This window comes from Miniopterus natalensis, chromosome 9 (assembly GCF_054644295.1).
Source record: "Miniopterus natalensis isolate mMinNat1 chromosome 9, mMinNat1.hap1, whole genome shotgun sequence".
In the NCBI taxonomy this organism is placed as follows: domain Eukaryota; kingdom Metazoa; phylum Chordata; class Mammalia; order Chiroptera; family Miniopteridae; genus Miniopterus; species Miniopterus natalensis.
Window position 1 is genome coordinate 23,948,409 of NC_142089.1, and position 24,784 is coordinate 23,973,192.

Consider the following 24,784-nt stretch of genomic DNA (forward strand, 5'->3'; position numbering starts at 1 on the left):
ATGGCTGCGAAGCTGCGAGCGCATCAGGTGGACGTGGACCCGGACTTCGCGCCGCAGAGCCGGCCGCGCTCGTGTACCTGGCCCCTGCCGCAGCCCGACTTGGTCGGCGACGAAGACCGAGCGCTGGGTTCAGCGGTGGCCGAGGGTGCCGAGGACTGTGGACTGGAGCGCCGGGCGACGGCCCCGGCGATGGCCCCAGCGCCCCCGCTGGGAGCGGAGGTCGGACCCCTGCGGAAAGCCAAGAGCTCGCGGCGGAACGCGTGGGGGAACCTGTCCTACGCCGACCTCATCACCAAAGCCATCGAGAGCGCCCCGGACAAGCGGCTCACTCTCTCGCAGATCTACGACTGGATGGTCCGTTACGTGCCCTACTTCAAGGATAAAGGCGACAGCAACAGCTCGGCCGGCTGGAAGGTGGGAGCGTCCGGCTGGGGAGGTGGGCTGGTATCGGCTGGGGCTTCCAGGGGCAGCTCGGGGCGTCTGGGCTCCGGGCGGGCCGGCGGGAGGGAGGCCCCAGGGCACCCCCAGGGGTCAAGGAGTGTGTGCCCAGGGCGTGGGGCCGGCCGGCAGACAGGAGGGGGCGTGCTGGGAGCAGCTGTGTGCATTTTCTGGATGCGGGGTGGGAGGTCTGATGGGCTAACAAGGGACTGACTGACACTTTGATGCACCGCAGAGGGACACCCCCAGCTCATCCTTGGGGGCATCGCAGAGGAACCCATTCCCAAGCCTCAGACATTGGGGAGCCTCCTCTTACCCCCATGAGTGTGCTTTGGGTTACTCTTGTTTTACCCTCTTCACCAGGGCACGCTCCTTAAAGAGCTGGAATAATGACTTAGATCAGTGGCTGCTTTCCCCCCAGATCTTTCCCACTGCACTGCCTGGAGCTGACCCCAGGGTGAGGAGTGCAGCCCTGGGCTCACAGTTCTTCCTGTGGTGCCAGGAGTTCACCCTAGGGCACCAGCCAGTCTGGGGTGGGGTGACTTGTCAGGTGACCTGGGATCTGAGTTGTCCATGGGGCAGCTGCTGTCCCCCCTTGCCTTGATCAGCATGGTGGGCTGGTGATGACTACAGCTGGTGTTCGGGCAGTGTATTGAGGGCTGGGGATCTGTCCCTATCCACCCCAGGCTGTCTTCCACTTTTCTGGCTTTCTGAGCTCAGATGCATTTGGGGGTGGGGGAAGGGCAGGGGCACCCCAGGGAAAGCCTCAGTGCCAGCCAGTGAAAAGGGGAGAGCCATCTTGGGAAAGGAGAGGGGGTTGACTGGCCTCTGGCCTCCAGACCCTCCTCTGGCCATCTTCTTGGGGAATGGGAATGGGATGTTTTGGGGGGATAGGAAGTTGGGGTGGAGGGGCTGTGCCTAAGGTCTGTGAGCTGTTAGACTCCCTGTGGGAGAGGGGTGTCTCTGCCAGGGAGGCATGCCTAAATGGAGGGAGGGAGCTGTGCCTGGTGGAGGCTGCAGAGGGTCAGGAAGGGGGTGTGCCAGTGAAGGAAGGGACGTGCTTATGGGCATGGACAGCTCTAGACACCCAGTGGCTGCATTGTAGGGGTCACAGGTGCTCTGACCTGGGAGCCTATGGCTCTCAGGCCACTACGGGGTGGGGTCACAGGCTGGAGGAGCAGACATGAACCTCCTTCCCCAGCCTTTCCAGTCCTTGGGATCAGCCCCCATTGGAACCCTTATTCCTCCCATGTGTGTCCTGCCCTTGGGCTTTACTCCCACCTCCCTTCCTGTTCCATATGTACTGTCCTAGCTTTTACTTTTCCCTGTAGATATAGTCCCTGTTCTGAAGGGCAGAGTTCAGATGCCTCTTCATGGAAGCCTTCCTTAACCCTTTTAAGCTAGTTTAGGAATCCCTCTTCCTGGTCCTCTCCCTGCCTGTCATAGGTCTTAGTCTTTTGTGTCCTATCTCATTTCCCTTACCCACCCTGTCTTTGGAAGACAGTGGCAGTGTCGGAGCAATCTCTGTGCCCACAGCACCCAGTGTAGAGCCTGGGACTGAGGAGCTACCAGTGCTATCTGGTGAAAGAGTGAAGAAATGGGTGGATGGTGCAAAGGATGCTGAGGCTGGGGAGGGTACCGTGGCCCAGAGTAAGCCAGGAGGGGTTGCTGCAGGAGATAGAGCTCCTGTTGGGCTTGATGGATTAGGGATGATGGGGGAAGATTGCAAGAGGGGACATGAGGCTGGAATCTAAGAGAGAACTGCAGTTCATTGAGGGTCTCAGGGCCAAACCCTGTGCCAGATACTTTCAGGCATCTGTGCTAGGTGTCTCCTTAAGTGCTCTCTGCAGTCCCTGAGGTGGGTTTTACTGTCACCATTTACAGAGCTGGATGCTGAGGTGCAGAGTGGAGGAGTGAACTGTCCAAGGTCACACAGTCAGTAGATGGGAAAGCTGGACTCCAATCCAGGTGTTCCTCCCTTGAATGCTCCACAGAGTTTCTGAAATAGTGTCCTGCTGTCACTGGGTGTGGGAGTGGAACACTGATGGCTTTTGAACAGGGATAGGCCTGAATCCTAAAATGTGATTGGGAATGTGCTTGGAGACAACTTAGTCCCATGAGTTCATTTCTCAGACTGTGAAACTGAGGCACAGGAAGGAATGAGACTTTTCTCAGGCCGTCAGTGAGCAGCAGGCCCTGGATGACAGCCCAGGTCTCCCGCCTGCCCATTGGATGTGATTTCCACTGCACCAAACTGCTCAGGACACTGTGGTTCTCCCTGCATCTGGGCTCAGGAAGGAGGGAGTCCTGGAAGGTTTGTCCTGAGCTGGAGCATTGGAGAGAGAGCCTCAGGCTTGGGCTCCTGACCTAGGCCCTGGCAGACACCACTCAGCCACTGGAGGAGGGCTGTTCAGGAGGGGCTGGCCTTTCCCATCTCATTCCCTGGTGGGTATCCTCCTTCTACTCCCTCCATTCAGCTCCCCAGGGAACCTCTTTCTTCGCTCATCTCTGCTTCCCCACCCCTCACCTGTTCCCCCATTTCCAGTCAGTCCCTCCAGGGGCCTGGTAGAGGGACCATCTCTAACTCCTAGCCAACCTCGGGTTAACAGGGTCTGTGGTACACCTTAGGTGCTTAGGTTAGGGCCAGGGCCCATTGTTCCTTCCCCTCTCTCCTCCCTCACATAAGTGTTGCACTTGGATCCCTGGGTTGTACTAAATACTGTGTTAGATGGAGTAGGGGGACCAAAAGGAAATACATTGGACCTGCCTTCAGGACACATCAGGGCTCAGCCAGTTCCACACCCACGCCCTGTGTTTTACAGGCAAGAAGGGCCAGGGGTGGGGGCAGAGGTATGGGGAAGGCAGGTTAGATCCCTTGGGGAGCCAGGGATCTAACCCTCACTGAGAAGGTGGCACTTGATCTGAGCTGCCCAGGGATCCAAGTGCAACACTTATGTGAGGGAGGAGAGAGGGGAAGGAACAATGGGCCCTGGCCCTAACCTAAGCACCTAAGGTGTACCACAGACCCTGCTAACCAGAGGTTGGCTAGGAGTTAGGGATGGTCCCTCTACCAGGCCCCTGGAGGGACTGACTGGAAATGGGGGAACAGGTGGGGGGTGGGGAAGCAGGGATGAGAGAGGAAAGAGGTTCCCTGGGGAGCTGAATGGAGGGAGTAGAAGCATTGGGGGTAGGTTTTGGGAGAAATTCTAGGGAATGATGACTGCATATACAAAGGCAAGGAGGTAGAACTGAACATGTTGGGTCTGGGAGACCATTGGGCATGCTAGGCTAGAACCCAGGGCTCCTAGGGATGGCAGGGAGGTGGCATGGGAAAAGCAGAGTGGGACAGACCAGGAAGGGCTGATGTGCTCGGCCTTTGCATGGTGGTTCCATCTATGATGTGGGGAGATAGTCGAGCAAAAATCAAAGGAGGCAAGATCAGCAACAGGAGGAGCACTACACCCACTAGGCTGAAGCCTGAAGAGAGGCTGGGCTTGGTGCTGGGAACTCAACCAAAGAGGCTGATAGTGTTCCCCTCAGGGTGGAGAGCCTTCAGGCCTGGGAAGAGGGCTTGGACGGGAGGACCCCATGCCTCTGCAGTATCCCAGAAGTGTGGATATCTGACAAGTAGAACCTACCACTTTCTCTCAGTTGCTCCAGCTCCACCTTCCCTAGTGATGGCTCCTCCAGGAAGCCTTCCAGGCCACTCTGGGTCCTGGTGCTTCTTCCACTTAGCACTCCTTTCTCTTGTCGTCCCTGGAGTTGTTCTGCCTGTTTCCTGGCTGCCAGCTCCCCTGGGAGCTCCCGGGCCAAGCCTGGGCACCTCCCATTTTTGTCCCCAGGCCTGGTGGGGGAGGAGGGCAGTGGATGAGGACTTCCCTTCTCCCTCAGGGCCTGGAGCAGCCTGGCTGTTGGGGGGTGGGATCAGGAGGGGTGGTGTGCTACCCCCATCTGGCCCAGGCTGGCCAGTAGGTCCTAAGTGGGGTGGGGGCTAGAAGGAGGGACTGATCTGAGCTGCCAGGAGGAGGTTTCTGCTACAGCTGGGTTGAGCATTGGTTGTGAGTACAGGGGGCGCCCCCTTCTTTCCTCCCTCTAGCCTGCTGGAGCAGGGCTCCCTCCTCCTTTGTCCTCCGGGGATCCCCAGCCCCAAGGGCTGGTGGGGTGTGGGAGGAGGCTGTGCGAGCCAGGGTTGGGGGGTGTCCTCACAACCCCCCCCTGCACTGCACGAGCGGGGGGCTGGCAGCTGCCCGCCTCCTGGGCAAGAGCCCGTGCCAGCCGCTCCTGGCACAGTTGCTGGCACGCCCGGCAGACTCCCACGGCCACCTGCTCACACCCACCCACGAGCGCTGGCGCTGCGGGCCCTTCCGGCTTCCCGGGCCTCCCGAGGCCCCTCCCCGCGCTCTGGAGCCCCCGCCCCAGCCCGCCGCTCCCCCGGCCCCTCGCTCCTGCCCGTTCGGAGCCCACGGCCCTGGCTCATACCCACGCAGCTTGGGAGCTGGGTCCTCAGGCCCCTGGGGGTAGCTTCCCTGCTGCGGGGAGGGGGAGGGGGGGCCAGGAAGCAGACAGATAGACCGACAGACAGGGTGAGGGCCCCGCCTGCCACCTGGCGCCGCTCCAGCGGGACGACGGCGGGCAGCGCCGTGCCAGGCGGTAATTGCAGACAGACTAATTTAAAGAGATGAGACGGTTATTTTTAACTCGTGTTAAGGTAATGAACGGCGCAGGGGGTGGGGGTGGGTTGGGTTTGCGGTTCGAAAGTTCAGTGCCCCCCCAACCCCCACTTTCAGCGGTTGGGGGCCCCTCTTTCTCAGGCCCTGAGGACTCCAGCTTCAGGACTGACTGGAGTTGGGGCTCTGCCAGCGAGGGGCGGGGGCGGCTGAGAGGGCCAGGAAGAAGGCGCCCACTGACCAAGCTCATGGCCACCATTCTTCCAGGTGGTTATTAGGATCCCTATTTCCCAGATGGAGAAGTGGCTTGCCCTGAGGTCACATCCTTAGGAAGTGGCAGGCCTGGGAATTGAACCCGCTTCTGACCCCAAAACTCAAGCTTTTTCTATGCCGTTGAGGCTAGAAAGGAGCTTCTGTTTGGATTTTGAAAGGGTGCAAGCTTGTTCCTGGAAGCCCACCTTCTCCTGTCTTTGAGTGGCAGCTGGTGGGGGCCACCACATGTGGTCCTGGGGGCTGTGGAAGTCCCTCTATCTGTGTCTTGTGAGGGGTGAGGGGTGATTCTGGACTGTGGGTGTGAATAAGCCTCTGGGATTATGGGTGTATCAGAGCCACTCCTCACTTCACTGTCTTCCTTACCTGTGGCTGACTCACCATTACTCCCTCCCATCTGCAGCCTGTGGGGGTGGGTATCTGGGAAACTGGTACACACTGGTGTCCAGTTCTTCCACATCTGAATCAGAGTTCGGGTATCTAAAGGAAAGGGGGTGTCACAGAGCCCAACACACCTTTCCATGCCTTCTTCCTCAGCTCAATTCCTTCACACACCCCAAGTGACTGAGAGCTCATGACCCCTGGACTACCATTCTGTTGTTAGATGGGTCTTAATGTTAGGACTTCCTTCCTTCTCCCAGCCATGTCCCACCTCTGTGGAGCGTCACTCAGGGTGTCCTAGTTCAGTCCTTTGGGGTTAGTTGGAGTGTGGGGTTGGGAGTGGATAAGGATGGGTCAGAACACCTGTAAGGGAACCGGACCCCGTGTGTGTGAGCTGGAGCTGAGCTCTCCCATTCTGGTCCTAAGTATTGTCATCGGTATCCAAAGGGCCTTAACTCAGTCTCTGGTCCTTTCTGGGGTATGACTGACAAGCCCTCTGGTTCTATGAGTCATGAGGGGTTAGTTGGGACTGAGGGCACAAAGTACTGATAGAATTTCTCAGGGTGAAAGCATGTGAGTTCAGGTTTGGATGGACTTGAACTTGGGACTCCTGCGTGGAACTTCCTACCCTGCCCCTGGCAGTACCCAGGTGGCAAACATACTCTGGGCACTATGAAGGGAGTACTCATGGCAGTCCAAGCTGGCCCCTGGAGCAAGCAGATGGGGGGTGGAGGGTGTTGGGTGGCCATTAGCTGAGGCTCTGGGGCCTGGGTAGGGTGCTCAGGGGACAGCTGGATCTAGAGCACCCCCTTCCTCCTGGCACCCTGGTTACCATGGAAACCAACTCCTGTTTGGGGTGGTTTGGCTGTTTGCTGCCTCTCCCCACCCCCCAACCCATATGTAGAGGTGGGAGGGGGCCAGGTGGTGTGTGGGGGAGGGGCCTCCCACACCCTCTCCCCCCCAGGGCCTCCATCTTTGCAGAGAACTTTTCTGATCTCTAAGAGGATGTCTCTTGTGGGAAGGGGAACAAGAATTAAGAGCAATAATGTCTGGGTGCTAGGCAGTCAGTGGGCACTTCACATAAATTCTCACTTCATACTCCCTAGGACCTAACAGGTATGTGTTTTTAGCCCCATTTTGCAGTTGAGGAAATAGAGGCCCAGAAAGATGAAGTCACTTGGCCTAGGCAGCATAGCTGGGATGAGGCTGAGCCAGGATTCAGACTGAGACCTGTCTGTTTCTACCATCTCCCAATGCCAGTGCAGTGCCAGCCCACACACCAGCCATCCCTCCTGCCCCAAGGCTTGCGCATGCTCCAGCAGCCTCTGGGACTCCTCAGTTCTCTTGGGAGCCAACCAAACCCAAACTGCTCTGTTTGAACCCCTGGGCCCTCTGCTGGCCTTGTCCAGGCCTTGCCCTCCCTCCCACTTTTCCTGCTGCTTCTGATCTCAGGCTGCCTTCCCACTGCCACCTTTGCACCTGACACTGGAGTTCTCAACCCACACCCACTGCCATTGTCACATGCTCACCAAGGCAGCTATCAACTCTCATGGACTGATCCCTTGGGACACCTCTCAGAAACTAGGCGGGGTGCCTGGGTGATTTGAATAAAGATCTACTTCCCAGGTGATTCTGGAACCCACGGTGTCTGCCTGAGAATTTCTGCCTTAAATCTTTAGTTGTTGGCAAACCTGGCTGATGATCAGAGTCACCAAAAGCTTTTAGTGAATAAAGGTGTTGAGTCCCCATCTCAGACCTTCTATATCAGACTCTCATCGGGTCGGCTCTGGAATCTATATTTTAACAGGTTTGTCTGGTGATGATGGGTCAGTTCTGAACTGATGCCTTAGATGGTAACTTCCTTGGCTCCTGCTGCTCCCAGTGTGGACCAGCCTCTTTTCTAAGCCTGCTGCCCAGGTTGAGCCACTCCTCCTCCTCCTCACTCTTTTTGGGTCCTCCAGAGACTTGAACCCCCTTGCAGTCAGCTCCAAGGGACTGACTCCCCTCCCCAACCTCCAACACATTCGACCAGCCCCGTATCGTAGCAATTATGTTGTATAGAACACGGAGGGAGAGAATGGGCTGATTCACTCTGCCACTGAGAGCCTTTCGCAGTGGGATGGAGGGGCAATGGAGGGGGAATATTCAGAATGGTGAAGAACCTGCAAGTCGCAGCCCCTGCTCTCTGATAGCTCCCCATCTGGTGGAAGAGACAAGAGCATGTGCACAGCAGTGTTTTTCCTACAGGATCCAATCATGGGGCTTTAGCATGAAGCCCAAGACCTTGTCCACCTGGCTCCAGTCAGCACCTCCAGCCACATCACTCGCCGCCCTCGTCTTCTGACCCTAAGCTTTATCCACACTGAACTGTTCCAACTCAGGGTTCAACCCTCATTACATGCTTTTGTTTAATTCTCACAGCCTGTGAAGCTGATATGGTCACTGTCCCTGCTTTACAGATGAGGAAACTAAGGCTAAGAGAAATAAAGTGGCTTTCACAGTATCCTTCTGTAAGTGACAGGAATGAAATTCCCCAGGGCTAATTCTTCTCTAACCCAGTGCTCTGGCCAGGCCATTCCAAGCTGACTCCCCTCCCCCGCCCCCATCGTCATCTCTGCTTCCATTAGAGTTTGGCCCTGAGTCTTGCAGCCTGGGAGATGGATCCATGGTCCCTGGTTTTCTCAGACAGAGAGCTCCCTGAGCGATGTCCCCCACCCCATAATGTCTCCTCCCTGCATTTGCAGGCCCCAAGCCTGATGGCACTTCCTCCATTCACTTTAATCCAGGCCTACTGTGCCTTGCTGCTCAGAACTGAACAGCTCCTTGACCTTGAGATGCCCCCAGGTCAAGCTGGGAAGATAAGATGAGGAATCCTGATTTTGATTCAGGATAAAGACTGCTCAGGGACATGATAGAAGGCCAGATAATGAGCTAAGGGTGTTTGGAGGTATGTGTGTTGGGGGACCAGACAAAGGAGATCAGACCCTGCAGGACTCTGGGAGCCCTGCAGGGTGTGGCTGTGTTGGCCAGGACTTGAGGCTGGAGAGGCCAGCAAGGGCCTGAGGACCAGTGGCCTTGAATGCCAAGATGGGGAACTGGTACTCCAAGCTATGGTTGGATGGAGAAATATCACTTGAGGGTGGTGTGGAGGGTGGAGTAGGGGGGACCAGCCCAGTGTGGGTTTGGGCCTGGGGTAGATTAGAGAATATGATCCTGAGAGAGGGTAGAGGCCCACAGAGTCCAAGATGCCAGGCCTGAGGTGCCATGCAGCATCCTTTGGTGCCTTGAGGACCTCGGAGGTGAGGCAGTGGTATGGTTAGGAGTCTTGGAGGCAAGCAGGAAGGAACAGATACTAGCTCTACCACTCATCCTCTGTGTGGGCTTGGGCAACTGGGCCTTAGTTTCCTCCTCTACAAAATGGGATAATTGGACTTTTGCCCAAGCTTTGTTGTGAGAATTGTAGGAGAAGCACATGTAAAGTGTTCAATAAACCTGAGCAAATATCATTATTGCTATTTATTGCTCTGGGAAAGGAAAAGAACCACCTCCTTACTACTATGTAGAATTAAGGTCCTTGAACCCTAGTCCCTGAGAGACACTGATGTGTGTGTGTGTGTGTGTGTGTGTGTGTTGGGGGAGGGGGGCCCTTGCTCTAATGCCTCCCTTGCTGCCCTTGAGGTATCAGATATTCAGGATGTCCAAGCTCTGTCCTGCCCTTAGGTTGACCCACTGCTTTCTAGCCTACAGGGCCTTCCCCATGGCCTTGGGAGGCAAGCAGGCAGGGTGTAGACTATTTTTCCAGATGAGGGCAATGATTTGCTCAAGGTCACTCTTGAACCCAGGGCTACTTGCCCTTGGACACCAGCCCTTCTTTGCCCTCTGGAAGGCTTTGTGACCTTGGGCATGGTTCTTCCCTCTCTAGCTTTGAGTCCTATCTAGAGATCTGAATTCCCATCCTCCAACACTCTGGGAAGCTGTGAAGCCTCCTCCACCCCTCCTGTCCCCTCCCCCTGTCCTCAGCTGGCCTTGCCTCCTCTGTAACCTGAGCTGGGGCTGTGGGGGAAGGGGCCTACCCTCTGCCAGAGGCACCTGCCAGCTGAGCAGATGTGAGGGGATGTAGGCCCCTCCCCAGGAGATTGTAGGCTCTTAGCCCAGCAAGGCTGGGGCAGGCAGAGCTCTGCATACCCAGCCTTGCCTTCTGGCCTCTGCACCCAGAGCTTACCCTGAGCACTTGTTCATTTTTCAGTGGACATTCATGCTCCAACATGTCCTGTAAGGACTTCTCAGTGTCCAGGAGAAGACAGATGGCAGATGAGGGCTGGTGCCCCGGTCTGGGTGGGCTGCCCCTAGGCTCCTGGAGTCCCTTGGCATGGGGACAGAGGGCCAAGGGCAGCCTCTGGGGGCGAGGCCAGTGTCTGTGCTGGTGGCCATGCCCCTGGGAGAGCAGATGGTTCTCTTGGCACCGTGCCCACTCTTCCTTTCACCCCCCGCCCCCCCCAGGAGCCAGCCAGCAGGGCTTGGGCACAGCTGCCGGGCCCTCCCCAGAGCCAGACCCAAGGCAGGGCTGGGTGAGGTCACTGCAGCTGCTCCCAGGGCCTGAGCAGGGGTGCAGGGGGTGCTGGTGCAGAGAGAGGGAGGGGGCTCAGGAGGGAGCTCCTGAGAAGAGAGAGGGAGAGGCCTGAATGGCTTTGCACTTAGGGATCCCCTTTAATCCTGGATGAGGGAAGAGAGTCTGTGGAGGGGTTGCTGAGCCAGTGTGGACAGCCCTCCCACCCCTGCCTCCTCCCCAGGCCCACTCTGGAGCTTCTCCTGGCCCAGGCTTCCCCCTGAAGGCATCTCAGAGTGGAAGAGCCTTGGTGAATTCTGCACTATCACTTATACCCTTTGACCTCAGGCAGGTTGGTTTGTCTCTTGGAACCTCAGTTTCTCATCTGTAAAATGGGGATAATAGACCCACTCAGAGGGTTATCACAAAAACTCAATTAAGATTGAATTGCTGAGTGCCGGCACAGTGCATGGCCCATGGTGAATGTTCAGTAAATGGTCCTTTCTGTCTGTTCTCGCTTTGCTGAGTTCTCCTGAGGAGCCAGGAGATGCTGAGGAAGAGTAGGGAGATGGCAGAGGCACCAAGAATGGGAGGGGCAACCAGAGGGAGAAGGCGAGGCCTGGAGCTCTGGCCTGAGGTTTTCTAAACAGAAACTGCACAGAATGGACAGGCCCTGAGTGATTTGTGGCTGCTGAGAGCTCCATCCTATGTGTGGCTTACTGTGAGCTAAGGACTGCCCACAAAGTTCAAGTGGGGAGGCAGGCTTGTACACAATTGTGCTCCAGTTTGCATTAGATTCTGCAGTAGCACTAAGGTAGGAGCAACTATCTTTGGGGCTTGCAGAGGGGACTAAGAAGAATCCACAGAGCTAGCCTTGATGGAGCAGCAGGAGCTGGTCGAACAGAGAGAGGGTAGGGCAAAGGGAACAGAGTGTGCAAAGGCATGGAGGTGTGAGACATCCGGGGTGGCTAGAGCCTCAGATGGGCTTTGGGAAATGGAAGTGATGAAGCTGAAGAGCATCAAGGGCTCTTGAATAGCAGTCTGGAGTTGGACCCAAGCCCACAGGTGATGAGGAGCCATGTAGGGGTGAACTTGAACTTCTGCTGATTTGTTTGCTGCCCAGGCAGGCTGTGTGGGTTCTGCTGTCTCTGGAGTAGGGGGTGGGGGATGCCAGGGCCTATCCCTTGACCTCATGCCTTGCTTTGGACCGTTGGTTCCTCTTGGCCCCTGGCTGCCCACTTCTTTTTTTTTTTTTTTATAAACATTTTTTTTTAATTTTTATTTTTTTCTCTCTCTCTCTTTTTTTAAATATATCTTTATTGATTTCAGAGAGAGGAAAGGAGAGGGAGAGAGAGAGATAGAAACATTGAGAGAGAGTCATTGATTGGCTGCCTTCTGCACGCCCCCGACTGGGGATCGAGCCCGCAACCTGGGCATGTGCCCTGACTGGGAATCGAACCCCGATCGTCTGGATCCTAGGTTGACACTCAACCGCTGAGCCACACCTGGCCAGGCCTGGCTGGCCACTTCTGTCCTACTGCTGACTCCAAGCCTACTCACCTGTCAACACTTGTGGCCCTGATGCCCCGCCTGCCCTTCTTCCCCTCCTCTACTATAGGCCCTAGTACCAAGGATTTAAACATGGCCTCAGGCCCCTGTGGTCATCCAGGTTACCCCTTCTGCCAGGAAGTCTGCCTAGATTGAGCACCCCAACTTCACCCCAGACAGCAGAGCAAGTGACCCCTGGAAAGTCTATGGCTCTGTCTGAGACAGGTGTGTATTCTCGGGTCAGAGTGGGGTGGGGAGTAAGGGGTGGGGCAGGGGCTGCTCCTGGGAGCTCTGAGACGGAGGAGATGAGATTCTTGACATGTAGGATCTCATCTAGGCCCCAGCCCTCCCCCATGGATGTTGGGATTGTTACCCTGTTTTATAGAGGAGGCCCAAGGTCACTTGGATGAAGTTGAGATTCTGACCCCTGCCCTTGACCTTTCTTCCTGCAGGAAGGGAAGAAAGGAGGGAGGGAAAGAGGAAATGGGAGCCAGGGTGGAGAGGATTAGAGCCCTTGCACAGCCCCACAGGTGTTCTCTGCTCTGGGAGGCACTGAGGGAGGAGCTGGATCATCATGTCCATCTTGTCAACAGGCTCGGTTTCCTGAGGGAGGGGCTGGGATGGACCGTGGAGAGGCATCCATACCTAGCTTTGGGCTTAGGTGGATGGACAGAAATCCTGGACTGAACTGGGAGGGTCCTGGAATTCCCCGGGTGCCAGGGAGGCCAGGAGGTAGCACAGGGCTTATAGTGGATGGGGCACAACCTTGGGTCTCCTGTCTCTGATACAAGGAAACTTGGGCTTGAGAACCAAGGCAGGGATGGTGTGGGCAGCAGGGCAATGTCACCCACCACATTGGAGGCATGAACCCTGGCTTTGGAATCCAATAGCCTAGAGACCCAGATCTGGCTACATCACTTCCCAGCTTTGTGGCCTCAGGAGTCATTTAACCCACTTGAGCCTCAGTCCCCCCCTTGGTAAAATAGCATGGAATGAACCTAGCCCTGTCTGGCATGCAGTAGGTGCTGCTCTTCCCTTGTCTGGGTCTTAGAAGCACGTGCTAGTGGTGTGCTAGAGCTGGCTTGCACTGGCTCGTGAGATCCATCGTGCACACTTCCCAATTTTGCACTCAGTGATCACGTCATACTGGCAGCTTAAAATTGGCTACGATGGGAGTATCCATGCCACGTAAATCAGCAAATGCTATAAATCAAATCAGTTGGGATCTTTTCCCTCCTGGAGAGCTGGAGGAAATCCATGCTGTGGGCTCTCTATAGCCCCAGAGGGGACAAAAGGGGAGGTGAGGCAATGGTGGAGTGCTGGCTGGGCTAAGCATCCTAGAATTCAAAGCCTATGGGCCCTTTTGGGCCTGGGGAGATTAGATTGGACATAGTCATAGTGCCAAGTAGCCCTCTGTAGACATGGGACAGGGAATGGTGAGATCCTTCCTCTCTCCCCCTCCCCCCTTCCTCAGGAGATCTGGCAGGCTCTGGCTGGAGAAGTAAGATTGGATGAGGTTGAGCTATCAGAGAATGAAGCTGTGCTGGAAGGAGAAATGAGGTTGTACTGGAAGATAAACAAGGTTGTACTGTCAGGGAATGAGGTGGTACTTGGAGGCAAGGTGAGGCTGCATTATTAGATAAATGAGATTGTACTGTCAGGGAATGAAGTGTACTTGTAGGAGAGATGACGTCCTGCTGGATCAGTCAGGTTGCACCGTCAGAGAACACAGCCACACCACAGGAGGAAGGAGAACCTCCGACTTAGAGGATAAATGAGGGTGTCCTGCTGGATAAATGAGGGGGCCCGTCAGGTGAATGGAGTGCTGTTAGCAAATGAGGTTGTACTTGCTGGATAAATGGGACTGGTGTGCTGGATAAATGGGGTTGTGCTGTCAGATGAATGCATTACTGCTCGTGGGCGAAGGGTGTCCTGGGAATGGATGAGGGTGTCCTGCTGGATAGATGAGCTGCCGCCACCAAATGGATCAGACCCTGTCCACGTGGGAGACACCATCAGCAAGGACGAGGTTATTCTGTTCCCACTGGGACTTCTGGAGTGTCTTCTCGTTCAGATGGTACAGGCTGTGAGGGACCTTGGCCGAAGCAGGCCCTGAGTTAACCAAGTCTCTCTGGGAAGCAGGAGGGACCAGGGTAGGGGGCTGGAGTGGGCAGCTGCTCTGTTCACCCTTGAGACTGTCCTCACCTCTCATGGAAGCCCTTACTCCTCTCTGCAGTTCTCTCTGTGGATCATATAATTCCTGATTTCTCTGTCCCACACTAGTCGTCTCTTATTCTATGTTTCCTTCTCTCAGCCCAGTTTGGAGAATCCCCCATTATGTGCCAGCTACTCTGTCCAACCACATTAATTCTCCCTGCAACACAGTATTATCTCCCTTCTCTCTTTCTCTCATTCATTCTATAAACATTATATTCCTCATATATATCAAACACATGGGTACAGTAAAAGAAATGGACAAAAATCCCTCATGAAACTTATATTCTAATATGAGGAAAATCAGAAAATAATAAACAGGAAAAAAATTACATATTCATATGCACAACATATAACATTAAATTATATATATATAAATTATATAATAATTTAGAAAGTGATAATGACTTTAGAAAAATTTAGAGTAGAGTAAGAGGGCCAAGAAATGATGAAGGGCAATTGTTAAAAGAATGGCTGGGGTGGGCCTCCTGAAAGGTGCTATCTGGACAAAGATGCAAAGGAGATGAACGGTTGATGTGGGTATCTGGGTGAATGGTGTTTCCCCGAGACAGAGGCCTCGAGGTGGGACCCTGCCTGTCAGGTTCAAGGGGTGGAGGGAAGGATCAAGCCTGACAATGTCAGGGGAGGAGTCTGAGAGGTCACAGAGGGGCTTGTGGGTCACGGCCAGGCCACTGTTCTTTATTTTGAGTGAGATGGGTGCATTGGAGGGTTCCGAGCATCACTGAAAGGATCACTCTGGATGGTGCATAGTGGAGGCTTGTAGGGAAGCAAGGGTGGAAGCAGGTGGACATTTGAGGAAGTTGAGGTTCAAAACGTCTTGCTCCAGAGCCACCTTGTTTGTGAGTGTTGGAGCCAAAACTGGGATCCAGACCAAGACCAGAGCCCAAGCACTTTGCCCTGTGCTAGCCCCTTTTCTCAGGTGGGTGAGGCCCCTGGAGGCTGGCCTCCCTGGTCGAGGTTCTGAGGGAGAGTGGGATGGGCATGGGATGGCCACTGTCCCTTCCCTGTGCCCTTAATGGTCCCCCTGAGGCCCCAAATTAGGGAGGTCTTATCTCCTCTGGGAACCCGCCCCAGGTCTGTGGGAGATGTGAGGCCCCAGAAGCCGGCCCAGCTCTCGGCATGAGGGAAGCCTGGGCATGCCAGGGCGTGGCTGTGGTGGTGGGTTGCTAGGTGACTTCAAGAGGGAGCCCTGGTTACTGCTGCCTGGCAGAGGCGTCTCCCTCCTCTGCCTCCCTCACCTCCTCTGTGGCCTCTGTCCTCCCAGGAGGCCTTGTGGGCAAGATGTGATCCGCTCTTGCCACTGGATCTTGGCCCAGAGCTCTGATTGGTACCAGGTGGCTGGGCCCTGAGGAGCCAGACTAGGCTGCAGGGCCTGGGCTTCCCTCATGGGGTGCAGCCCTGGTGCATACCTGGTATAGAGCCCAGCTCAGCAGAGGCCAAGGTCCTCACCCAGCTCTGGGCCTCCTCCCTGGGTGACCCTGGGCAAGGCATGGCATCCATCTAGGCCTCAACTCCCCATACATCTGGCCTGCAGAATCCCTCCCAAAGGGAGAGTGCAAGGAGGGTGCTGAGCAGACAGGGTTACAGGCACCCCTGCCCCCATTCCCCGATGGCTTAAGTGTGTAACACTCAAGTACTGCATTAGATTTGTTTATAAAAAGAGTGTCACGATATTAAAAAAAGTTTCAAAACCTCTGGACTGGATGATTCCAAGAATTTTCATTATCAGATTGAAAGGGCCCTCAGTACAATTCACCGATCTCATCAGTTTACAGGTAGGGAAACTGAGGCCCAGAGTGGAGGAGGGAAACTTGCCCCAGGTCAGGCTTGGTGGAGGGGGAAGAGCGCCAAGCTAGGGATCCTGAGGCTTGGACTCAATTCCCAGCTCTGCCAGGAGGTCCTGGCGACTTTGGACAAGACCTTTTTTCTCTCTGGGTTCAATCAATCATGGTTTCAGGCTGGAGCTCAAGTACCAAGGGGTACCTGGCTGGGCAGGGGACAGAGAGGGGAAGGATACAAACATTCATAGCATGTGTTCTTGGTGGTAATCTAACAGACTTTTATTTCTATTCAGAAAATGTGGATGTATTATGAAGTACAATGCAAAATTCCCTTGAATTTTAAAAAGGAAGCACAAGACTTGTCAGGAATTTTGACCTTTGAGCATGCCCCCAGTCTTCCCATGCTGCCAGCTTCTGGGAATGGTTTACATGGAAAGTTTGAGAAGCACTGGAGTACTGGCTTCCTAAGATGCTTTAGAAATTCTCCGACTCCTTTCTCTCTCCCGTGGTGGAATGCGATGTCCTTTAGACTCAGTGAGACTAACCTGAAATCAATACCTGGCTCTGCCACTTAAACTGTGCGAACTTGGCAACTTCCCTGGCAACTTCCTTAACCTCTCTGGGCCTCACTCTCCTCATCTTGAGATAGGGATCACAACCCCTGACTGTACAGAGCTTGACAGAGTGATTACATAAGACAAAGTACTTACAAGGCCCAGGGCTGAGAGGGTAGTGCTGAGTAGGTACTGCTTCTTGGTGATGTCCTCCCCACCCCCCCCAAGCACTCAGAACCAGGCTGGCACATAGTGACATTGACAAAGAGGTATTGCCTGACTGACCTTCAGCTGGAGAAGCTGGAGAAGCTGGGAGGTGGAGCCTCTGTAAGCCAGATGTCCCATATGGGAGAACGGAGGCCTCTGAGGCCCCAGAACACAGGTGTGGGGGAGGGGCTGGGGAGGCAGGTGCAGAGGCGGGAGCAGGAAAGGGGGTATCTACTTGAGGGAGCACCACTCCCTGGGGGTCCAGTTCCCCTCCTCTAAGAGTCCCAGGAGAAGCCAGGCAGGGCAACACTGGGAGGGGCCTTGGAGCCCCAGCTGTCACCTCCGAAGACCAGAAAGTGCCAGAGATAGGGCACTTGGGGCCCTGAAGAGTAAGGTCAGTACCTGGAGCTCGGCTTGAGAGAGGGTACCCTGGGCAGCAGAAAGGACTTGTCCTTCTGGACACTGATGGGAAGGGGGCAGGAAGGAGAGCCCTTATGGATCAGTGGTTACAGAGCTGGGTGGATAAAGGGTTAAGAGATCCATGAGCTGGGTAGATCTGGAGTGGTACCTGGCACTGCTGCCTGTGGGACCATGGGCAAGTTACATCATGCCTCTGGGCCTCCACTCCCTGGTACCTGAGATGGGATAATGCCAGCTCTCCAGAGTTGTTGGTGCCCAGCACAGTTACATTCGGCATAATATCAAGGAGGTAGAGAGAGCAGGTCTATCAGTAACCTAACAGGTGAGGTCTTCTGGACAGGGTGAGGGATTTAACCACTTATGAGCACCTTGTGTGTTTACCAAACACCCACAGTCATCTCAGGTAATGACCTAACAGCCTTGTGAGGTGGTTACTGAATGTCACCCATTTTTTTGAGGGTGGCTCACTAAAGCACTGAGGCTCATAGTTGAGTCAACAGCTCATAGTCATATAGCTAGGTGACTGAAAAGAGCCAGGCAACTTGACCAGCCTTCTGATACCCAAGCCCATGCTGTTTCCACTGTAGTACCTGAGGCAGAAGGTCAAGGCAACCAGGTGGGAGGCTCCCCCAGAGGTGGGGCATGGAAGGCCCAACAGGTTCTTGTGAAGTCAGCCTTGCTGTGGCCTCCCCTGCCTTCCTCTGTCCCCAGGACAGGCCTGGCAAAAACAGGCAGTCATATGGGGAGCACTCCAGACTGGCACAAAAAAACATTTAGAATAGTATATGTGCAGGGGTGACAAAGGGTGAAGCCCAGGGAAGTACCTGGGACAGCAGAAAGGGCTGTGTAGCCTTGGGCAAGCCACTTCACCTCTCTGAGCCTTGGTCTTCTTATCTAAGTGGACATTATGCCACCTGCTTTGTGGAGATTTGTGAGGGTTTCACCAGGAAGGGGCTTCGAGGGTGGTTTGCAACCCAAAGGGCAGGCCAGAGAGCTGCTCTAACATGAAGGTGGGCACTGAGCAGAAGTGGGGTTGGAGGTCTCCATGCCCATGGATGTGTTTTGAGGGGCTTGCTGAGATCAAAGGCCTCTGTGGAGTTCGTAGAAGCTCAGAAGAGTTGGGGGAAATCTCTGAAAAGTCTCAGGCCTCTACCCACTTTGGGGATGCCCAACCTGTTCTGCTTTCCCTGGCCAAGCCCTCCCAGCAAAGGGTTAACAGTCTTCTCTACCTGCAGTTGCATTTTAAAGACACGAAATTAAAGCAGGTAATTTATTCTCCCCACACACGAAAGAGCAATTAGTTCTAAACAGGGCTTAATCAGTCACCACGAGATTGATTTCTGGAGCCCTGGGTTTTCGGGCTCCTGGCGCCATGCCAGGCTGGGGAAGGAGGGGGGGCGGACAAATGAGCCACAGCGGCATGAGCCCTTACATAATCTGCTGGGGGGGGGGGGGGGCGACAGCCTGGCTATCCCCGCGGTGGGGCTTGGCTGAGTTGGAGAGGGGGGGGTTGTCTTGCTCCCCTGCTGCAGGACCCTTTAGAGTAGCCCTCAGGTCTGGCCCTGCCTCCCAGGCCCAAAGCTCGGCCCCACCCTCTGGGCAGTGCCCGTGGGGGCGGGGGCGGGGTGGTGCGGTTCCAGGGTCTTGGATATTGTTTGTCGGACAGTCACTAACGCTTGCCCCCCTTCCCCCACCCCTGCCCCCGTTCACCTTTCCATCTTCCCTATCTCCGCCCCGCCCCCTCCTGGCTCTTTTCCATTCTCTTATCCCCCCCCCCCCATTTCTCCCTCCTCTTTCCATCACTGCCCCTTTACTCATGGCCTCCTCACTTCCCACTCCCCCACCCGTGTCCTTGTCTCCGGCCACAGAACTCCATCCGGCACAACCTGTCGCTGCACACCCGTTTCATCCGCGTTCAGAACGAAGGCACAGGCAAGAGCTCCTGGTGGATGCTGAACCCCGAGGGCGGGAAGACCGGCAAGACGCCGCGGCGCAGAGCTGTGTCCATGGACAACGGGGCCAAGTTCCTGCGCATCAAGGGCAAGGCGAGCAAGAAGAAGCAACTGCAGGCACCCGAGCGAAGCCCCGACGACAGCCCCCCAGGGGCACCAGCTCCAGGGCCTGTGCCTGCCGCGGCCAAGTGGGCCACCAGCCCAGCCTCGCACGCCAGCGACGACTACGAGGCGTGGGCCGACTTCCGCGGCGGCGGGAGACCCCTGCTCGGGGAGGCGGCTGAACTGGAGGACGACGAGGCCCTGGAGGCTCTGGCGCCGTCGTCTCCGCTCATGTACCCGAGTCCCGCGAGCGCACTGTCGCCCGCGCTAGGCGCGCGCTGCCCGGGGGAACTGCCGCGCCTGGCGGAGCTGGGAGGCCGCATGGGTCTGCACGGCGGCGGCGGCGCGGGGATGCCCGAGGCCCTGCTGGAGGGCGCGCAGGACGCGTACGGGCCGCGGGCCCGCGCCGCGACGCCCGCCTACTTCGGCGGCTGCAAGGGCGGCGCCTACGGCGGGGGCGGGGGCTTCGGGCCGCCGGTGCTGGGCGCGCTGCGCCGCCTGCCCATGCAGACCATCCAGGAGAACAAGCAGGCCAGCTTCGCGCCCGCCGCCGCCCCCTTCCGCCCCGGGGCCCTGCCCGCGCTGCTGCCTCCCCCGCCGCCGCCGCCCGCGCCCCGCCCCGGCCCGGTGCTGGGTGCGCCCGGGGAGCTAGCGCTGGCGGGCGCGGCCGCCGCCTACTCCGGCAAGGGCGCGGCCCCGTACGCGCCGCCGGTGCCCTCGCGCAGTGCCTTAGCCCACCCCATCAGCCTTATGACGCAGCCCGGCGAGGCGGGGGCCGCGGGCCTGGCGCCGCCTGGCCACGCGGCCGCCTTCGGGGGCCCGCCCGCCGGCCTCCTGCTGGAAGCCCTGCCCGGGCCGTACGCCGCGGCCGCGGGGCCGCTGGGGGCCGCGCCGGACCGCTTCCCGGCCGACCTGGACCTGGACATGTTCAGCGGCAGCCTGGAGTGCGACGTCGAGTCCATCATACTCAACGACTTTATGGACAGCGATGAAATGGACTTCAACTTCGACTCTGCCCTGCCTCCGCCGCCGCCCGGCCTGGCCGGGGCCCCGCCCCCCAACCAGAGCTGGGTGCCGGGCTGAAGGCCGCCCGCTGCGCCCCGGGCGCCCGCCCCGCCCCCGAGGGGCTTCTGTCTTCCCATCCTGATCCCCGGGCCCCCACCCCCGATTCCAGCTCCACGGAGGATCCAGGAGGCAGCCCCAGCCCTGCTAGAGACATCCCTCCGAAGCTGGCTGCTGTGGGGAGTGGTAGGGAGGGGCTGAGGCTCCCCACATTCCCGCCCAGACTCCTGAGAGCGGCTCCCCCGACTCCCGGGGCAGGAAGCCCGGGGTGGAGGCTGAATTCCGGACTGGGCGGGAGTGGGAAGGAACGAGGTGGGCTGCCCTGGTGGAAGCCAACCCGGAGATGGGTCGAGATGGGCCAGGTCGTCTCTGAATCTTCAAATTTCCTTCGCGAGGGGTCCTCGCGGTGGTGAAAAGCCTGCCCCCCAAACCCCGGTCTGATTCCCAGTTGACACTTTGCACTGGTCTTAAGCTCACCCACCGAAAGCCAGCAACACCTTCCAGAAAACACAGTCACCGCTACATATTGGCTGTGCGCCCTACCCTGAACTCTCCCCCTCCAGCCCTCACCCCCCACTCTGACCCTCCACGGTCCAGGTTCACCCCCTCCCCGCCACCCTTGCCAATCCCCCCTCCTCCCTCGGAGTCCACTGCCTTTTCCGTTCCCTACCACGCCCCCCGGTACAGGTCACAGCCTCTCCAGCGGGCCTCAGCTCTGGATCCAAACCCTAACCCCAGCACCCCTTTCTCCGCGCCGGTCCTGGCTCCTGTCTCCCATATTTATAAGCGTCGGGTCGGGGCGGGCTGTGGGCGCGGCGCCCCAGCGCATATCGTAGGCTGTGTACTGTGGCCGTGCCGTCAGTCAGCGTGTGCGTGTGCGTGTGTGCCGTGTCGAGGCCGTGTAGAGTGCATTGTACAGCATATTTTCATGAATAAAATTGTTTTAAATATTTCCCGCGCCTTGGGCTGGCAGGGGGGTGGCGGGGGAGGAGCACTGGCGGGGATCCTGGGGGCGGGGGCTCCAGCGCCGGAGTCCTTATTGTGGTTTTGTGTCTGAGAATGTGTCAGCAGCATTCCCCGATGCCTGTCGGCTCAGCACACATTGGTTAGACGCCTACCGAATGTTGGACGCTGGGGATGTGCTTGTGTGGAGCTCTGCACCTGTTTCTGTGAACATGTGCGTGCAGGAAGTTTCTGGCCTGGGGAAATTCTGTCCTGAATAACCCTCAGAGTTGGGAAAGAAGGCACAGATATTTACTGAAAACCTGTTAATGTCAGGTTCTGTATTAGGTATGACTTTTGTTCCCATTGCACAGATGAGAAAATAGGGTCAGAAAGGGAAAATGGCTTGGGAAGGCAGGGTGGGGTGATGGAAAGGAGGCCTTTGAAGGCACACAAATTTCTATTTTATTCCATTCATTCTCTGCTGGGTTTTTTTTTTTTTTGTGTGTGTGTTTTGTTTTGTTTTTACCAACTGTGTGACCTTAGGCATGTTTCCAACCTCTGTAGCCCTGCTTTCCTGGTCTAGATCACAGGATACTAGTACCCATTGCATCGATTTCTCAAGGAGTAAATGAGAAAAGGTATGTAAAGTGCTGAGCATAGGTCCTGCACCCACCCACTCATTCATCCATGGGAGATTTATTGAGTACCTGTTATGTGCCAGGTCTTGTACCAAGCATTGGGGCTGCCATCAAGAGCAACACAGGTACAATCTCTGTTCTCAAGGAACTTAGAGGCTCAAGGGGGACACAGATGATTAAATAGGTGATTATAAATCAGAGCTATAATGAATGGAGGAGCCAGGGCTCTGTTGTGGGAACAAATAACATGGCTGCATTATCCCAAGCTTGAGGAGCCAGGGAAGGTGCCTGGAGGGAGTGTCGCCTCAGTTGAGCCTCGAAGGATAAGTTGGCATTGGGAAGGGAAGGGCTTCAGACAGAGGAGATAGCATGATCAGAGACCCAGAGTCAAGGGATCATGTGGGTTCCAGAACCAAAAGCAGTTTAATGTGGCCAAAGTTCAGAGGTGGAAAGGTTACTGATGCCAGAGGGGGCAACAATGGGAGAGGGTCAGTGGCCGGGCCAGAGGTGCTGGTGGTCACTCAAATCAGGAGGCAGAGAGGAAGGCAGTAGGGCTAGAGGGGAAAAGGTGAGTTCACGTATAGAGGCATTGGGACTTTGTTGTGGATTGGACATGGGGGACGAGGGAGAAAGAATCAAGTGATGCCTGATTTTTTTTTTTTTTTTTTAAATATATCTTTATTGATTTCAGAGAGAGGAAAGGAGAGGGAGGGAGATAGAAACATCAGTGATGAGAGAGTCATTGACTGAACCCACAACCCGGGCATATGCCCTGACTGGGTATCGAACCCCGATCGCCTGGATCCTAGGTGGATGCTCAGGCGCTGAGCCACGCCCGGCCCGGCATGCTGCCTGATTTCTGATTGGGCAGACAGCCCTCCCCTGAGATGGGGAACTTCCAGGCAGGAGGAGCCCTGGGGAAGATGGTGTGCTCAGCCTCAGCCAGGCTCAAGTCTGAGTTACGTCCTACGGGAACCCCTGGGATTTGGGAGGGATGTTCAGGAGAATACATACTCTGCGAATGGCATTCCCTGGCATTGGGCAACATGGCAGCCTGGAGAGTTCAGCCAGATGGTGGAGTCAGAAGCCCAGGAAGGTGTCTGGGCTAGAGAGGGAGGTCAGAGAATCAAGAACACACAGGCTGTGGTGGAGCTGTTGGAAGTGGCTTGGGGGGTGGTACAGAGTGGGAAGAACAGGCGACTCAGGTCTGTGTTGGTGAACACCTTAGAACACCTTGGCGCAGGAAGAGGAACCACTGGCTGAGAAGGAGCAGCCGCATAAAGAGGAAGAAAACCAGAGCACTGGGCTCCTAGAGTTTGTGAAAAGAGTGTGGGCCTAGAAAGAAATGCCCGATGCACTTCTCAGAGCCTCATGTTCTTTATCAGGAAGATGGGCCAGTAGCATCTGCCTCAGATTTGTTTTGAGGAGCAAATCAGATACAATTATTCACTGAGGTTATGCTACTGGCAAGGTGCAAAGCCAGGATTCCTGCCCAAACTGTGTAGCTCTAATGCCCTGGCTCTCCTATGGCCCCTGCTGCCTCTGGGGAGGTGGCTGTGAGCAGAGGAGTCAAGGAGCTCTGAGCCAGCAGGACCTGTACAGGTTCTGGGCTCAGCCGGGGGGTAGGACCTCACTGGGGTGGGGTAGGTGTCCTTGCTGGGTGGGAAGCACATAGAGGCTGACAGACCCTCCGCTGGGAGAGATGCCCTAGCCCCACCCCACAACCAGACTCTGGGACAGCCCCTCTGGATCTGGGTTCCATATGGGCTGCACAGTTGCCCCCACCCTGGCTGACGGAGGGTGGGCTGCTGGTGTGTGTAGGTCTGTGTGTGTCCATGTAGCCCCATATGCATCTGTGTGTGGGCCCGTGTGTGTGTGTGTGTGTGTGTGTGTGTGTGTGTGTGCTGGGGGTGGTGGTGTCTGTGATGATTGGGACCTCCCTATCAGAGTATGTGTGTGTGTGTGGGAGGGGAATGACCGTGTCTCCATCCCTGAGCGTGCCCACATGTGCACCCGGGGCTGTGGAGTCCACGCCTGTGTGAGTAGTGTGTGCTGCATGCCTTCCTCTCTGGATGTGTCTGCGTCTTGGCGCAGACCTCTCTCCCGGTGCACCTGAGCTGGTGTTCCCCTGCCAGGAACGTTCTGTGGGCTGCTCTGCTGTGGGAGGGGAGGGGGGCAGAGAGATACTCCCCACCCTGGGATGGGCCAGGCTCTTGAGCAGGGAGCAGTGAGCCACCTCAGAGTAATGACAGCTTTGTCTGGCTCAGGCCAGTGGTAATTCCGAAGACAGCTTCTGGGCTGGGCCCCATCAGAAGAAAGGGGGCAACACCCCTTCTCGGGGGCTGCAACTGGCCCTTCCCTGCCAGCCATGGAGCCCAGCAGACGCGCCCCCCTCCATGCCTACTCCCTGGGAGGCGTCTGACACATGATTTATTCATAAAAAGCCATTATTTGTGCCAAAGAAGAACTGAGCTGCTCGCTTTTTAAGTGCTGATAATGCTCTCAGCCTCCTTGCCTCTCCTCTCCTCTCCCCTTCCCTCCCTCTCCTCTCATCTTCTCTCTCACCTCCTTGGGACTTCCATCGGTTTTCCGCCTCCCCTTTCTTCCCTCTTCCCCTCCTGGTCTCCCTCCCTAGTCCTTTATTGTTCCCTCATACCTCCTCTCCTCCCCTCACCCCACTCCCCTCCTCCCCACCTCTGCTCTGCAATTAGGGATGTGAGGCAGGGTCACTGGAGGCTTAGGACCAGCTGTCCCAGGTTGGGGAAGGCCTGTGTCAGCCAGGAGCCCAGTGGACCCCACCCTCCACCTCAGCCTTCCCCTCTTCAGGACCAGGGGAAGTTTGGGAGGAGGGGGGGCAGGCTTAGAAAGGTGGGGGGTCTTGGGAGGCGGTCACAGCCAGCTCCCCAGTGTTAAAGGGTGTGACTTTAGCACCCCTATTATTAGCACCAGTTTCCCAAATAACATTCCATCTAAATAAAAAGAGTGCACTTGCAGGTTTAAGGCAAAGTCCCTAGGCTGCTTCTTCCCCTCAAGTGGGC

The 24,784-nt window shown here is 56.4% G+C and overlaps 1 protein-coding gene across 1 annotated transcript; it reads left to right on the forward strand.

The window, feature by feature from the left end:
* FOXO6 (forkhead box O6) lies at window positions 1-20,196 on the forward strand. The gene is made up of 2 exons (XM_016205144.2): window positions 1-414; window positions 18,916-20,196. The coding sequence occupies exons 1-2, from the start codon at window positions 1-3 to the stop codon at window positions 20,182-20,184; spliced, it is 1,683 nt and encodes a 560-aa protein (XP_016060630.2). The 3' UTR covers window positions 20,185-20,196.
* The last annotated feature ends 4,588 nt before the right edge of the window (window positions 20,197-24,784 follow it).

Excerpts from the sequence above, each read along its gene's own strand:
- FOXO6 (XM_016205144.2), top strand. The coding sequence starts at position 1 with ATGGCTGCGAAGCTGCGAGCGCATCAGGTGGACGTGGACCCGGACTTC. Across the intron at positions 415-18,915 it reads ACAGCTCGGCCGGCTGGAAG|AACTCCATCCGGCACAACCT; the intron begins GTGGGAGCGTCC and ends CTCCGGCCACAG.